Source organism: Rhagoletis pomonella, unplaced genomic scaffold, assembly GCF_013731165.1.
Source record: "Rhagoletis pomonella isolate Grant_MI unplaced genomic scaffold, Rhpom_1.0 Rhpom_scaffold_00001, whole genome shotgun sequence".
NCBI lineage: Eukaryota > Metazoa > Arthropoda > Insecta > Diptera > Tephritidae > Rhagoletis > Rhagoletis pomonella.
In genome coordinates this window covers 9,787,729-9,801,043 of record NW_023458555.1, presented here as the reverse complement: position 1 = coordinate 9,801,043, position 13,315 = coordinate 9,787,729, and the positions used below count along the sequence as shown (strand labels likewise).

Genomic DNA, 13,315 nt, shown 5'->3' with positions numbered 1-13,315 from the left:
GTGAGATGCGGTATAGTGCATTGGTCAATTTATAAATCCGATCACTGAAATCCTCAACTCCGGGGAATATGTCGAGTCGACTAAGATCTGCGGCTAGTATTCTTATATTTAACCCGATTGCACGCGTACTAACAGGAAGAATCCTAATACACTGATTCTGAGTAATCCATTTGTACTCCATAGTTTTATTTAAACGTAGAAACGATCCTCTTTTTGATTTCTATTTTTTATCACGCCTGCGTGGACAACTAGACCTCAAGCCTTATTCAACAAGTTAGAAATAGTGATGGAAGAGCCGACTGACCTTTTAGCAGGAAAAACTCGACTCTTTCGAATCGAGTTCAGTCGTTCAAGTCGACTCGAATCGACTTTTGTCGACTAATAGGGACCTTACATGATCGATTTCTTTCCTCAAACACGTTGCTACGTTTATGCGTTGGCCAGTTCATGAAATCATTTCATAAAATCACAAACAGCTGTTTACTAGGGTTGATTCAAAAGAATGTAGTGGCAAATCCATTATTTTAAATGCTAAAAAAGTTGCGTGGTGTTGGGCTTATACAGAGTGTCCTAGACACCCGTCCGTCCCCGCAAAAATATAATATAATATACATAGATATAAATATTTTTACTACAAATTCGGATTCCGAAAGTGGGTTAAACTGACCGGAAGTCTATTTTTAAAATAGGAAATACATGTTTTTGCCATTCTGCGAACAAAAATACATAACTTTTGTCGGAAGTTTTTTTCTGGAATGGACCTCCGGTTAGAATAATCCAATTCCAGTCTATTAAAAAAAAAAAAACATTTCCGGTTGGAGCCCCAGGTCTGTAATACGATCAAAAGATAGAGCATCTCCGACTTGGTAATTGATTTTTTTTTCGTTTTCCAATAAAAAAAAAACTTTAATTTAAGGCAGCGCCACATGGAATTTATTTTCTGCGTCACAGGGATCCTTTTCACTGGCAACCAAAAAACGGGACATTGGTAACCCATGCATTGCCGCAACTGATAAAATTCGCCTAAGAACAGCAAAAATGTATGGGACGAATTCAATAATTCAGCTAATTTTTGATGAAACCGAATCAAAATAGCGTTCCTGTTTCGATTTCGTTTTTCCAATTTCGGTTTCGGTTTCAGTTGTGAAATAAAATAATGAAAACAAGTTTAACGAAAAAGATTGTTTACTAAATAAATTTGCACCTTCCAAGATTCGCAAATTTTTTTTGCTACATTAAACACTGAGATTAATTTTAATTCAAACAAAGAAAACACCTCTGAATCACTCACGCTCACAAGTCGCAAATTGCCTATCAGCTTAAAAGCCAATTTTTCGTTCAAATTCAACTGCTGATCGATCATAGCTTTGTGAGGTGAGCGTTTGTTTACAGAAAATGGTGTGGTTATTAAAATATGAAAAATAAAATAAAATAGACAGAACCCTACGTGAGACAATTCATATGTGTTAACAAATTCAACGCAATTTCTTGAACGTGTGAATGCAAATTATCGCTTGCTTGGTTTTACTTGGACCTTACACGATCAAGAACTTCCTTTAAGTTCTAATATACTTACACTTTTTTAATAATACACTCGCACTTTTACTACTTCATCTTCGACTTGCCAGCCTGCAGAGAAACGTAAATTTTACCGACAGTGCGTCTTGTACAATTATCTGTATCCGGAAATGAACAGAAATCGACTACAACTTCCGTTCATTTACGTATCCAAGAACGCCCAAAAACCAACGCGGGGTTTCGTACCCGGAAAGTAATAGAAAACAACTGCAGTTATCATTCATTTTCGTATACGGAAAGCGTTCGAAAAAGACGGCTGTTATTTGAAAGAAATAATGGTATTTTATTTGTTCACGTTGAACACTTGAAACCTTGTATATGTAGTTGGCAGTGACAAAGCGTGCCACTAGTTGTAAGCTTCCAGAAGGTGCCAGGTTCGAATTCCGTCGGGCGGAAAAAACCATCTGTGAAGTGCAGAAGGAAAGCGTATTGAACGAAAAATTCAATCAGACAAATTTCAGAAAAACAGTCCAAAACGTCTCCATTTCGCAAAAATTTTTGGTACTTGTCTGCCGCCCACTTTAGCAGGAAAACGGATCGTCAAAGTATACGAAATGGAATCGGCCAACGGAAAAAAATCACATTTTTTCCTTTTTGGGATCGTTTTTCGGATTTTTTTTCTGGCTGATAGTCAAGTCAAATAGCTGATCACATTTAGTCTGTTCCATTACTCGAACATTTATTTAGATTTTGTGTCAGATAGATGTGTGTACAGGAACCTGGCGAGAATTTTAGGCTGTCTGTCTTTTGGCATCTTTATGATAAAACCAAAGAACGTAGATAACAAGAAGAGACACCTCGTTATAATTGTGGCGAAAGTGCGCAACAGGGGCGTGACTTCTCTTTTCATCAAATCAAAAAACGCATTAGGGCAAAAGGGAAGGCACGCCCCTGTTCCGCACTTTCGCTACAATTATAACGAGTTGTCCCTTCTTGTTATTTACGTTCTTTGATAAAACCATTGAGAGGCAGTCTGACGTTTACCAGCAATTTTATTTAAAATGAAAACCTCAAACTCACACACGCATTCTCATTTTCAATCTCAAACAACAACAATTGTGAACAATTGCTTTTTTTAATTTTCAATTTTATATGATTTTAAAATGCTTGCAAACGTCAGAAAAACATCATGGCCGACGAATTGAGAGAATGAATTTACCTTGTAATGTTTTTATCATGGCCATCCTGAAACGAAAATTGACTATCAAGTTTCGTGCAGCCTACGTCACAGCTGTCAGTTCGAATGAAGTTTGACAAGCGGGTATGTGTGATCAGCTTGAAAGCAAGTTCTTGATCGTGCAACGACACGGTTATGCTAAGAAAGAAGTTTGTGCTTGCTAGATTCTGCAGGTGATTTTAATAGTTTTCTCGAAACCGATTGGAACTAGGGCTGCAAAAGTTACGAAAATTTGGATACCCGTATGTATCCGTTACTAATCCAATCAACACCCGTTACTTTCGTATCGTTACCGTATTCGTTACTTTTGATACAAGCACCTTGTACCTCATACCGATTATCGAATTTTTTGATTCAATGCACAGATCGAATCGTAAAACTTTTTCCAGCAGCAGTTACCAACTTCAACTCCAAGTCAACTGCCACTTTGCGCTCTCAATTTCCTTTTTTTCCACTTTTTTTTCGTACGCGAACTCCAAAACCTGATGATTTGTGATAATTTGCAATAACTAATTGAAAGCAAGTCGCCCATTCGATTTGATCAAGTAATAAATAAGAGTGTGTTAGTGAAAAAATGTGAGTGTATTGAAAATTGAAAGGGGAAAATTGAATGTGTAACGTCCCCGTAACAAATAAAAAAATCGAATCGGAAGGGCTCGATTAATCGATCTTCAATTTAATGGATTTAAAAACGGCGTCTCTACTTCTAGTCAGGGGTTGTTCCCGTTACTAAGTAACGAATACATACGGTTTGCTATAGCTCCAATTGTAACTGGCTCCTAGGCTTGAAACGGCTTCGGTTTCGTTCTTATTTGGGTCATTGGTGTTTTTGGTTCCGCGTTTAGTGTATTTTGAATAAATTGTAATAGAAATAAAAGAAATTGTAAAAGATAACAACAAATGCCAAACAACAGATGATCTCAGCTGTAGGCATTTTTTTGGTAATCAGCTGATAGTGTTTTTACTTAGGAAACTGTACGATGGTTAAAATCTTTTTCCGTTGGAAGGAGACATAAAACCATAGGTCCCTCCAGTTGTATAATAACATCAAGACCTCGTCAAATATTGACTTTGTTTAATGACGCCAGTGCTGAGAAGTTTCTTCATAATAAAAAATGCCTGCCCTTCATCATTAAAGTAATTAAAAATTCAGTTTTTAATATTATTTTCAATATTTTTGTTTTCTCATTTATTCACTCGCTTTTAAATCAATACCATCTCTTTTTAGTGTATTAATTGCATTAAACTTTATCATCTTGTTTTTTACTTTATCTTTTAAATTTTTGTATTCTTTTTTTTTGTTTTTAATTTAGTTTTTTTTTCTCTTTTCATGCTATAATACGCTGCCGTTCTATATATTTATGTATGTAATTTCTAACTCGTGAGATATTGATGTGTTTTTACATTTATTTACTTAATTTTGTTTTTCTTCTGCTTCTTCAACTATTTATGTATTATATTTCATGTATAACATCAATATCATTATACACACACACGTACATATTATTATGAACGAGCTATAATCATACATATGTACATATGTATGTATGAACGTGACTTAAAAAGTATGTATGAATGTATGTATGTTTGTATGCAACTATGCAGAACTAATCAACTAATGCACACAATCAGCAGGCAGCGATGATCATCAATGATCACCACCATTGTTTTAATCATCATCATTGCCATCGTTATGTGCATCATTAGCAATGATCGGCTTAATGCAAAAAGAGAAAATTAATTACAAATTTAAAGTACTCAATACATACATATAAATGTAAATATGCGTCTATTTTTATTCATGTATATTTATTTAATTAATTTAGTTTTTCTCATTACTATGTATATTTATTATTTATTTATAATTAAATGTATCGCTTATCCGTGTAGGTTTTTTCATGTTTCACTTATTTTGCATTTTGTTTTTTTTTTTGTTTAATTACAATTGAAATTTTATTTATTTCTTTTTTATTTTTTCGATAGATTTTGCTTGCTTTTTTCTTCTCGCCTATCGCTATCGATTAATTATGTTTTTTGTTTTAATAATTATTTATAAGAATGTATATATAATTAGTTTTTTTTTTTGTTAATTTTAATTGTTTTATTTTAAATATAATTTCTTTTCTTGCTTATCAGTTTGCTTAAATTTATGAAATTACTACTAAATGGTATTTTACAGGATTTTTCTTTAGCTTTCTTGTAATTTTTTTTTGTTGTATTATTTGTATATAATATATTTATATAATTTATTATTTAACTATACAAAAGAGTGTGTGAAGAAGAGCGTAGAAAGAGCGGTGTGTATGTTTTGCCTTATTTTTTTTTTTTTTTGAATTTTTATATTTTGTGTTAAATTTTTCGTAATTTAAATTCCTTTAACTAACTGCAATGCCATTTCAATATTACATTTTGTTAATATTTTTTTTTAGTGATATCTTCTTGCGTCTGCGTTTTACAATTAATGCAACGTTCACCTAGCCAACCGATTTTTTTTGTAATTTTTTTATTTTTTTTAACGATTTTTTAAGACATTTTATTTTACCTCGTTTCTTCACTTCAACATTCAATACTCGTTTCTTTGCTTTTTTCACCAACTTGTACGTGTTTTTTGTTTTTGTTTATATTTGTTTTTGTTTTTTTTTCTGTATGAATTTGTTTTGCATTGGCTTTGCATTTCTGTGGCGTGTTTTTCTTTTAAATTTATTTTGCATTATTTATGTGTTTTTTTTTTAATTTATTTGTGTAACTTGCATTTTAGTTTCTTATATAAAAATGTTTACTTTTTAAATATAAAATTCGTTAAGTGGTGGAGCGTTTTGTGTGTGTTGTTGGTATTTGTGAGTTTCGAAAAGATGAAATGATTACAAGTTTGTCTACCTTTTTGTTTTAACTTTTTGCGTTCATAATAAAAAAAGTAAAGTTTATAGTTAAAAAATAGTACAATAGTTCAAGTGTAAAAAAGTTCAGTACAAAAAATTTTACATTGAATAACTAATGCCGAATGTTCACTAGGTACTGAAATGACAATAAATTTGTACCATTAAAAAAGGCATGTGAAACCAATTAAATAATTATTTTCATTAATGTAATAATTAATTAAATAAATTTTTGTAATTTACTGCTTAGTGGAAATCCGGCATAGTAAAATTTAGTATTAAAAAATTTAGTTAAACGTGAACAATTTATTTCAACAAAAATTGAAAACGAGAAATTAAATGAAACAGAAAAAAGCCACATTTTTATTTCAAATTATAATAGTTTTTTGTTTATTTTAATTTTTTTTTAATATTATTGATAACTAACAAAAAAAAACTTAAAACATTAAAAAAAAACAAGTTTAAAAGAAGTATTTTAGATAAATTTATCTTTTTTTTTTTAAATTTCAAATTGCAACACCTTATGTCTTCGAAAATAGGTTCCTCCGTTTCAAAAAATTATTAAAAAATCGAAAATGAAAATACATGGATTAATGTATAGTATTTTCGTTTAGAAAATATAACTAAAATCAAACTGTTTTTAGGTTTTCTGCTTTAAAGCTGTGCACAGCCACACAAAAAAGAGGGTCGGGTTTCGGGGATCAGACATAGCGGAAATTAAAAATAATAAATGCAAAAAGTAATAAAGAAGCATAAAACTTAAGCTCCATTTAGCTGACTTGATTAAAAAAAAACTGCACTAAAATTATGCAACATTTCACAATCTTTTTCGCAAAAGCACTGCTTGATTTTCAATAAAATGAGGATAAAGTAAGCAGATACTTTAACAACAGACAAGACTTATTTTGTATTAAAATGCTTGGTATAAATATAAACAGCTCCATTATTCCCATGAGATGACAAAATTTGCCCAAATGACTACTGTCATAAATGCTTCGCCTAAAAATATGCAGCAACAAATATATTTTAAACGCTAAAAATGTGCAGGTCCGTTATTTGATTCGCTTCGACTGCAGGTCTCCTCTGATATCGCTACAGAAAGTGGTACTTTGATTCCACTTCATTTAAGATTCAATGTGTCCGGTCCTCCTATTTACTCGCAACCATGTTGGTCTAGAGATCTTGCAGTCATTTGTAGCGCCTATGTTGCATACATCTCTGCGATTGTATACTTGTGTCTCGTTTATAAGCACTTCAAAACCAAATCTGGCCATCTCATAAGCTGTCTCGTTCCCTTCTACATATATTCCTATGTCTAAAGAATGACATTGAGAGGCCCAGCGATGTCAACGCTCCAAGACATTTACAAACAATTTTGACTAGAGGCCCCAGTTTTTAATAATTTTTGTAGAAGTATTTACATAACATCATCATGGTCGTCGCAACATTCTTCTCTAATCGGAAACCGTATAGGTATTTTTTTATTAAGTTTTTGCGGCATACTTTTAGGCGTTACCTCTGCAAATTTTGCTACCTCGGGGCTACTCATAAAACATTTTATTTGTTTTTATTATTAAAAATATTAAGGAATGCCAATTCAATAAACTTAGAAAAAAAATTTATAAAAACTTGCAATTTGGGGAAAAAGTCAATTCAATATTTTCGCTGATTTATTAATATAATTTATGTATATACAAATTTATGTTCACAACTTATTTAATTAGCAGCCATAATGATATTACAAAAAAATTAATAAAAAAAACAGTTTGATATTAGGCTCTTATAGTTTATGTTTAAAAAATTGCAACAAGTTGAAATAAAATATCCCTAATATTTAAGTCTGAATGCTTCATAGAACATAGTTTGATAAATCGTGGTATAAATTTTAAACAAAATAAAAAAAACGAGAAAGTTATAAAAGAATATACATATATTTAGGTGTTGTAACTTTCCAAATCGGTTTCTTAGTGATACAATTTAGCGAAGTGAACATAAAATTTTTTTTTCGATTATATCCTGAAAAAAAGAATTTTTTGTTATTTTTTGCTTTTCTACTTTTAGCCCAAATTTCTATTATAAGAGTTTTATATAAAAAAAAATACTACAAATTGTCCACCAAGCAGCAATCGAAAGCTAGTTTAGCAGCATTTTTTTATCTTTGTTTTTACGCTAAATCGCACAGCCTTAATGTAGTTTGAAAACGCAAAACAAAATTTAAATTTAATATAGCAGTAAAAATATTTACTTGAAAACAAAAATTATTTTCCAAATAATTATCAAAAGTCAACTAGTTAACCGAAGCATAACGCTTGCCTCATCTTTTCAGCAGCTAAACAATCTGATGAATGCGCTTAGCAGCCGTATTCTTACACTAGTTAATGGTTGCTGTGCAGTACTTATACTTAATAGTGACACCTTCTAAAATAAAGCCACTTATAAGGAACCTACACCAGTAGGATTCTGTAAATGATTACCCAAAATTTTCATCTTCAGAATACTCTAAATGAGAGTGCCTAAAATTAGGCAACGTGAACCATTGAGAGAAATTTGCATTGGGATACTGAAAATCGCTATGCCAAATTTTCATCCTCAAAAACCTCTAGCCAGAAAGCAGTGGCGCCTAACAGCATGCAACATCAAATTACTGGTCTCTTATACTACCAGAATTCGCCGCTTAGCTATTGCATCTCCTACTTCTTCGTATTGCATATTTTCAGGCACCATCGCTTTTCACCTAAAAAATTGTAGAAGTGAAGAATTAGCGTAGCAATTTTCAGAATCCCACAACTGATAAAAATTGCCGCTGCTGAGCAATACAAATATCTCTGCTGAGCGCTTTAATCAATTACTGCAACAAAAAAGGAGAGACAAGGAAACAAAAAGAGTTAGGTGACATAAAGATAAATGCGAGAAGAGACAAGTCGTTTTTCATTTTTAATTTAATATTATATAAAAGCTTTTTTTCTTGTTCTATATTGCATATTTTTAGCCACCTTACTGTAAAGTAATGAAACAAGTTTTTAAAAATTATCACTTTTTAGGCGCACCTACATATATATCAGCCCATCTCAGCGCATCAACTAGTTTCGTAATCCGGCTGCAGCAAGGTATGCATGTACATAAGTTTTTCCGCGAAAGAAATGAGACACGGGTTATTAATTTTTCTCAAATTTTTTCTCTTTCTCTTTTAATGTATATGTTTGTGTATGTATAAGATTTGTGTATATTTTTTTTATTATTCTTTTGTTTTTCGCTTTACTTCTTTCATTGTGATATAATTTAAATTATACAATTATAAATTAACACAATTACGTAAATATTATTTAAAATAAAAAATAATCATCATAATCAATCATAATATTATAAATTAATATTATAATTATAAACATTAATTAATTAATTAATAATAATAGTATTTAGGTAAGAAACTTTTGATTTGACTTAAACAAATGAAAAAAAAAATAAAAATAAAAATAAAAGATAAAGGAAAAATCTGCAACTGAATAGTTTTAGCAGCGCAACAACGAAAACCGCTTTGCTTTACTACTGCGCGCATGCGCGTCAAACTACTTATACTGACGTTTCACACATTTTTCTCTTCTTCGTTTTCTTTTCTTGCAGTTTCTTCAGCGTTCAAACATAATCATACATAATAGCTAATTGTTGCATACTCAGTTTGATTGTTGGTTTACTAGGGTGGGCGTTGGTGTGGTGTGCGTGTGTGCAGGTAGGAAGTTAGTAGAGGAAAATGGTGCTGTTAAATGTCGTAATGAGGCGATGCTTTGGCGTAGAATGGGTTTAGCTGGCGATGGAATAAGTGGTGGTCGTGGGTAAGAAGGGAGCAGTGTGTGTGTGGTTGTGGTGGTAGTGCTGGAAATGTTATGAAAAGCGTTTAACACACGATTCGTTTCTTAGCGGTCTACACTTTGCTGCACGCATGAGAAGCGGTTGCACCGAGAGGAAGCCATTCTAATTTAAGAGCTAAATGGTGGCAACGACGACTGAACTAGTTTCTCCCTAAGAAGCTGTCATGTAATGTCGAAACGATCTTTATATATTGATAAATAAGAAGCGCACGTCTCCTACTTGGGGAAAAATTTAATGCAATTCCGTATGACCATGAGTGACCATTTGCATCAAGCCATTCCAACAGCACCGGAACGACACAGATTTATGTCAAGCCAAGGGCTGTCACTCCAGCAGCCAAGAAGTGTACATGGAATGTTTTAATAATAAGTTGCGAACTTTTTAAGCGCGCAATTCATTAATTTCTGCGATTGAGACTCTCTTGCAATTGAATAAATTTTGCCTTTTTCTTCGACACATTATTAGGAGGCAAACGAGCGAACGAATCGGACTTCTTTTCAGTCAAAAAATTGTTGTCTCTTCAACAACAGTTCGAAAATATGCAAAGGCAATGATTCAATATGTAAAAACAACCACAAAATTATGATATTCATCGTAAATGTCTTCATTAAACGCCTGATAGATTACCCTTAAAAAACATAAATTCGAATTATAATTGTGAAAGCTTCAAGAAGTCGATACATTTTTCGAACAAACAATTCTATTTTTTTCTCAAAAGCAATGCAGCACAGATGTAATTACTTTACGGCCCCATTACCATGTCCCAGCGAGACTACTCGCATCTACTTGGCCTAATCACGTTTAGCGTTAAAAGTCTATTTGTGTCAGATGGTCAGCTTATTTCGTTTTTTTAATATTACTAGCCTCACCTCACTTTAAAACCGAATTTTCATAACAAAACATCTTTTTTTACCGACTAGAGAGTCTTGTACATTATAAAGTTCTAGTAGTTTCAGAAAATAATTACGTTTTTGAGCGATTTGGTCTTGAAAATTGGAAATTTCACGATAAATTTCATTTTCTATAGCATCTTCTAGACACACTCTAGACATTTAACGCCTTTCGAAGAGGCGCATTGAGCAGCGCAAAATATGTTCTTTTTGGTTGTTTGAGTTTCCGACAGGGTAGGTTTGTCTCCAAACCAAATTTGACAAGGGATGACGGAAAATCGTTCCACAATACATCACAAAATATGTTTGTCACTTCACAAATCTATTGATCCATACATCCAGCTCTCTAAAAAAACAGTTTTATGCTGTACTTGTCAAACGCTACAGGCATCCCTACAACTGTATGTTCATTTAGCAGTCTCTTTTTAGAGTTAGGACCTTCAGTGCAAATGAAATTTCGATCGTTACACAATACATGCGACATCTTCAAAAAGTCTTTAACAGATTCGAATTCTTCTCCCTTGCTTTTCAAACATTTTGGCAGCTTTTCAAGCTTTTGCACTATCAGTTTGGACACCTACGCACTTTCTAAAGTATTCACCGCGTCAAATATACGTAAAGCTTCCTCTCGCCTTACAACCGCTTTTCATTTTCGCTTAAGCGAACCACATCGGCTCAACTAGGCACATACTTCCTACGAGATGTGGTGTGCGCGCATGCGTGTGTGTGTGTATGCATGTGTGTCTGGTCTTATAACAAACGCTTTTTATAATTCTTAGTACTTTTGTGTTTGTTTCACTTTTGATGTTTTACAATTTTTGCAATTTAGTTAATATAATTTAAATGACAATTGAGTGGGCGTGTAAATGTAAATTACATTTTTTTTTGTATGGATTTTACATCCATTTTTTCACAATGCTTTTGCTTTGTTTTTTTTTTTGTTTTTTTTTCTGCGGATTTTTAAATGTTTTTTTTTATACGTTTGTTTTCTATTGTTTTTTGTTTATTCATTTATTTCAATTTAATAAATGGTAAATGTGTATGTATGTATGCGGTATGCAGTATGTATGTATGTATGCATGTATGTATTTATAAATTACAACGGAAGTGTCGGTGTGTTTGTAGTTGGTGTTGGCGTCAACATCGACGCGGATGGAGGATACCGCAACGTATGCTGTGACGTTGCCTGCTGTATATAATCCTGACTAGGATTATTCAATACGCTATCCCGTGAATTTGAATGTGAAGTGGCGCGCAGCAGTGTTACCGCTTCGCGTTCTGGACTACATTGGACACCGTCTAGTCATTTTTGACGTGATGATTTCTTCTTCTTTCGTTTAAAGAAACAACAACATCTGCAAAGACAACACAGGAATGAACTGAAATCAAAATAGATTATATAGTAATAACAACCAAGGTAAATAAAAGTAGTAGATATATATGTATACATATGTATGTAGTAAGAATACGTAGTAATATGTAAAATACAAAATCAAAAATTCAAAAAACAAATTCAACTTACTTTGTTTCATCGACAAGCTCCACTTCGGGCTGTTGCGTTATAGGAGTATTTGAGTGACCAGCTGTGGGATCGTCCGCATTCAGTTCGCCATTTGTGGAACTCACAACCTGTTCGTGGAGGAAGAAATGAGAAAATATATAGAAATTTGTTAATGTTTATATGTTTTAGCAATAGTTAATGTGTATGTAAATTTAGTAGAGTATATCAGAGCCAGTGTATAAATTAATTAAGAAAAAAAAAACTTATTCATTTACTTATTGAATTTATTTTAAAAATTTGTGTGTTTGGCTTTATTTAATCGCCGTACAAATACAATACAATGGAACGCACAAAAGTACAAATACAAGAAAGTAATTTTTATTGGATATGCCAGACGATAACAAAGGTCCATCAAAACATATAACGAGGCTAGACAAAAATATACGTATCTTTTAGTAAGACACTTTTTTAATACATACATATAAATGTGTGTGTAGAAAAAAGACGGCCCCATTGAAACGCACAAAAATAAGGTGTTTTGCAGTAAAAAGGAATCTGCTGGATATAACTAAAATACTTTGCAAATTGAAGACTCTTTTTGATTATGTGTAGAAACTCTTACTACTCGAAGTGCCTAATTTAGGTGTTTCGTCAATTTTGAACAACGTACGTAATTGGTGAATACACTGACAAAACTGGTTAACGGTTAAAGAGTAGGTGAATTCACAGTGAAAAAATAACAACGGTGTATTTGAGACAAAAGGGATTAATCAATCAGTAAGTGAATTTGTAGAAAGTGTAGTAAAAAAAAGTAACGAGAAGCGGTAAGTTTGCCTTTTTGAAGTGTGGTCGTAACGATAATGGTGGTTTTCTAAATTGCACAAAGTAATATTACAAAAAAAATGTATGATTGCAACAGAAACAACAGATTGCATTGAAACAACGAACAAATATGTCGAATTTAACTAAATTACCTTAGCACTACTCAAAAATGTAGCAATTTTAACAAAAAAATTACACACAAAACTGCTGTCCAACTCGTACCCATCTTCGTGCTCATATCTTCCGATTTATAATATATTCCTATTCTTATCCGTATTCATATCTATATTTATAAACATAAACACGGCCTCGCGGGCTGGACTTGTAGTATAGATAAAATTAAAATCTCAGATCGAAGATAGAGCATCTAGAGTGAGAATGATCTCATGAAAATTCAAATGTTGGTAGGCGCATGGCGTAGATAAACCAACCAAATTATTACAAAATCAAAAGCAGCGGATGCAAATTGAAGCCTTTTGAAGAAAAATGGTATTTTACCATCGAAAATTAAGAGAATTCGGTAAATATCTATAAATGTTATCGACAAATATATCTAAATAAATGTTATCGATAAATATCTATAAATGTTATCGATAAATATCTA

The 13,315-nt window shown here is 32.3% G+C and overlaps 1 protein-coding gene across 10 annotated transcripts in view; it reads right to left on the bottom strand.

Moving 5' to 3' along the window:
• Positions 1–11,438: 11,438 nt before the first annotated feature.
• LOC118738384 (casein kinase I) overlaps positions 11,439–13,315 on the bottom strand; it is a 53,469-nt gene continuing 51,592 nt past the window's right edge. For 5 of the 10 annotated variants that reach the window (XM_036469372.1, XM_036469350.1, XM_036469334.1 and 2 more), the window contains 2 exons: positions 11,911–12,017; positions 11,439–11,767 (listed from right to left, as the gene is read on the bottom strand). In XM_036469372.1, the coding sequence (XP_036325265.1) occupies positions 11,692–11,767; positions 11,911–12,017 (183 nt within the window). In that variant the 3' untranslated portion in view covers positions 11,439–11,691. Of the gene's footprint in view, positions 11,768–11,906; positions 12,018–13,315 lie in introns of those variants that run through there. The other 5 variants (XM_036469379.1, XM_036469365.1, XM_036469356.1 and 2 more) reach the window with 2 other exon arrangements.